We start from the raw sequence: 3,853 nt of genomic DNA, 5'->3' as shown, positions 1-3,853 counted from the left end.
TATATATATATATATTTGTATTTCAACTAACAACCGTTTCTGACCCCTGTACTAGTAACAGTTCAGTTTATGATATTATTACGTATCTGCTTGTTTGATAATTTATCTGTCTATATTATTATTATATATTATTATTTATCTGTCTCGATTATCTGTCTATCTTGCAAATTTTCTATGCCGTCACCCTCACCCGCTTTATTTGCCGGGCTTATATATACAAAAATAGAGGGCGTGTAGAAAAGACTAGAGTTGCCAAGAACAGACATGATCCTTCTACAATCTCATGACGTGTTACAAGCGTCACGTGACTTCCGCTGTCGTAACAATATTATACTGAGATTGTATACGTAAATTAGTTACTAAAGTATTATCAAGCAGGCTGCAGCACAGCCTATGTATGGATGACTCGGATTGTTCATCGAAATGGTATTTTAAGTATCTTCTCAATAGGTCATCAGAACTTTACTATTACAGTATTTCCTTTTATAACAATATCTATGTAATGACTGAATCACAAGTTCTTGAAATGTCTGTAAATATCATGGCAAAACGTTTGAATTTCTTGTTCTGCTTACTCCTGCTTTCTTTTTTATTATTATATAACCAGTGTATAGACCATGAAAAATGACGGAGCAAGTACTACCACCCCACCCTATAGTAATTATTGGTAAAAATCAGTTAGTTTTTTTTGTTTTAAAGTTAAGCACAATGCCACACAATGGGCTATCTGTGCTCTGCCAACCACGAGTATCAAAACTCGGCTTCTAGAGTTGTAAGTCCGCAAACAATACCGCTGTGCCACTGGGGGCAATCAGTTAGATTAACAACTTCTAATATAAAGTAACACTACATTCCAACAATGTCTTTTTACGTCATGTTACTTAGCAACAAAAGTATAAACTAATATTGTTGTTAGTCTATGTACTGAAAGTGTAAAATAAAGTGTATAGACAACAAAACAGGAAAAAATGTTCGTTTCTTAATTTAGTTTCCTTTAATTAAATAATTTTTTATCATTATTAAAACGTTGGTGATGTATCAGAAAATAGCTTAATTCAGAAACGATTTAAGTTTCAAACTGAATCGATATTGTTACACCTGTGTTCGTTTGTTAATTTCCCGATATAAATTCTTTCCAAGGAACTTCAGAGATACAAGTCCTTTCTTAAATAAAACTAGTTTATTCTTTCTCAATTCAACTTTGCAATGCACTTAATTTCTACGGTCACTTTAAACACACGCTATAATTCACAATGATTCACGCACTTACTTACGGTCACTACCGCGCTTGACTCAATTGTCCGTCTTTATATCTGCCTGTCTGCAATTCAATTCCGATTAATTTGTCTCACGTTATACGGCGCACTTATATAAAGGAATAGAGGGCGCCTAGCACATACTGGATTATTCGTGATGTTCTCCGATCCTTCTAGAATATCATGACGTGATACCAGGGTCACGTGACTACCGCTGTCGTAATAATATTTTTACTTTAATGATAAATGTTATGCTCTGGGCTAGGTGATCCCACACTACGTGGTTATTTTAGGCTTATTATACCAACACTTATAAGGTTTCATGGCACCACCACCACTCTCAAGGCCCCCTTGCATCCTCGTCACTAAAATCGTAATGGGCAGACAGTAATGAAACTATTCAATCTAGATAAATGCATTTTGGCTTTTATGACTCCTCCTATTTCGAGAAATATTAAGCGTGACGAGACACATTGGCCTTTATAAAGGCTAGATGAATAATCTAACATCAAGCAGTTGTATGTACTAACTCTGATGAAGCCGCAATGGCGAAACGTTGGTTAAAATAAATTTAAAAGTTTTTATATAATTATCTGGAGTATTAAAGTCTTTTTTTTCTAACCTTCTCATCAAAATGTGTAAATCCCTTCGGTATGCACTACAACTTTTGAAAGACGACAAAAATTCCAGTATTAGAACAATGCCAGAGATTCTACAGAATATATCAAACGTTCTGGTCATAGGTCAGTAACAATATTATTCCACGACATAATATTGTCGTCCGTTGCCCTGCTGGCCAGGCAAAACTAAGCGATGAAGCTTACAAATAAGCGCTTTAGTTGCGTATACAGATATACTAGACACTGGGAGCGGGAGAACAAGGCCTCACTTTGGATATTTCAACGTTTTTAAAAAAAATGTCAGCTACTTTAGTGAGAAAAACTCTAGATCTTGATCTTTCTACCAGTAATCGAAAGTTAGGTAGGTCAATTAATTATTTTTATACGTAATTCACTAAACAGAGAAACCCCAAATTTGATTGAAAAATGAATCTTTAATTTTAAAGCGTAAAACTAAGGCGTGATGAAATGGCAGAATTCTTAACAAACTAATTAAACAAGTCATAGCTGAATGCATAACTTGTACTAAGAATAAGTAAGATTATGTATCATATATAAAGTATATCCTACCTGATAACATTTAATTTTAAGAGATTGCCCGCGATAGTTTAGTAGTACTCACTACTAGTAGTAGGCCTAGCAATGAACCATGCGCAATGATCACGATATATCTGAAAGAATTACGTGTCACGCGTCGTTTGCATTCGCAACACTTTTCTTAAAAGTACAATAGTGCGCTAATACTTTAAATTTAAATACGTGCCGTGATTTCGCAAAGCATTCCGAAGAGTCACACCTAAACGTATCCCACATGAACTTCATGAAGAGATTTCAAAACCATCATTAAACAATTAATTTGAATGCATCCCATTATGTTACTTTTACTTTTAGGTAGGGGGCGACGGCATGCCAATCGGCGACAGGCAAACTTCAAGGTTTAAATTAGCTTGAATGTTCCGAATATATATTTTATGTGCTGTTTGACAATACTTGGTGCCGTGTTGACATTTTACATTTATTTGTAAATGAAATATTTACAAGAATATGTGTGTAAACTTGCATTGAGCAGCGGGTTCCTACTTTTGGCTTAAACCTTTGGGAATTATGAAGTAATTAACATACACTGATACGGTGTGTCAAATAACTAAAAGTTCATGATAACAAAATTCCTATCGTATTTAATTTTTGCTTAGTCACGATTACACTGAAATCTAATTGACAGTGATATTTCAGTTTTAAATTATCCAGCCAAAACCTGTGTTCACAGAGTGTTGTAGTCGACACAATTCTAAGAACATTTCCTAACTATTTACAAGAAGTATACTAGCCCAACTTGGTATGCATTGTCTGTAGTAGCATCAAGTCTTTTCTATATGCCATCTGGTATGACACAAATAAGTAATTTTTATGCCATTTTTCACAACTTCAAGATGTAGATTGTCACCATGGCCTGAACCAAACTTTCCTCACAATACAGTATATATCTGTTAAAAAACTGCAATTAATTTGTGTAATTATCAATACGATGATTTCTTGTGGTATTTCTGATGAAATGGTGTTAATTTGTGTAATTATCAATACGATGATTTCTTGTGGTATTTCTGATGAAATGGTGTTAATTTGTGTAATTATCAGTATGATGATTTTTTGTGGTATTCTATTTGGAATTTCAGCAAAGTTTCAGCAAGTATGATAATCATCTTTTTATTGTTATTTGTTTTGTTTTTTGTCTCTACTTAACATATGTTGTCCACACTTAACAAACTGCATGTAACACTTTCTGATAACTCAAAACACCATTTCATCAGGAATACCACAAGAAATCATCGTATTGATAATTACACAAGTTAACACCATTTCATCAGGAATACCACAAGAAATCATCGTATTGATAATTACACAAGTTAACACCATTTCATCAGAAATACCACAAGAAATCATCGTATTGATAATTACACAAGTTAACACAATTTCATC

General features: G+C 33.8%; 1 protein-coding gene across 1 annotated transcript in view; it reads left to right on the top strand.

Moving 5' to 3' along the window:
- Nucleotides 1–2,086: 2,086 nt before the first annotated feature.
- Nucleotides 2,087–3,853, top strand: part of LOC106459845 (active regulator of SIRT1-like) — a 9,529-nt gene continuing 7,762 nt past the window's right edge. The window contains exon 1 of the mRNA XM_013919509.2: nt 2,087–2,237. Coding sequence (XP_013774963.1) covers nt 2,174–2,237 — 64 coding nt within the window. The 5' untranslated portion in view covers nt 2,087–2,173. The remainder of the gene's footprint in view (nt 2,238–3,853) is intronic.

This window comes from Limulus polyphemus, unplaced genomic scaffold, assembly GCF_000517525.1.
Source record: "Limulus polyphemus unplaced genomic scaffold, Limulus_polyphemus-2.1.2 Scaffold667, whole genome shotgun sequence".
Lineage (NCBI taxonomy): Eukaryota > Metazoa > Arthropoda > Merostomata > Xiphosura > Limulidae > Limulus > Limulus polyphemus.
Note: the sequence above shows the minus strand (reverse complement) of the source record. Positions and strands in the feature narration are given on the sequence as shown.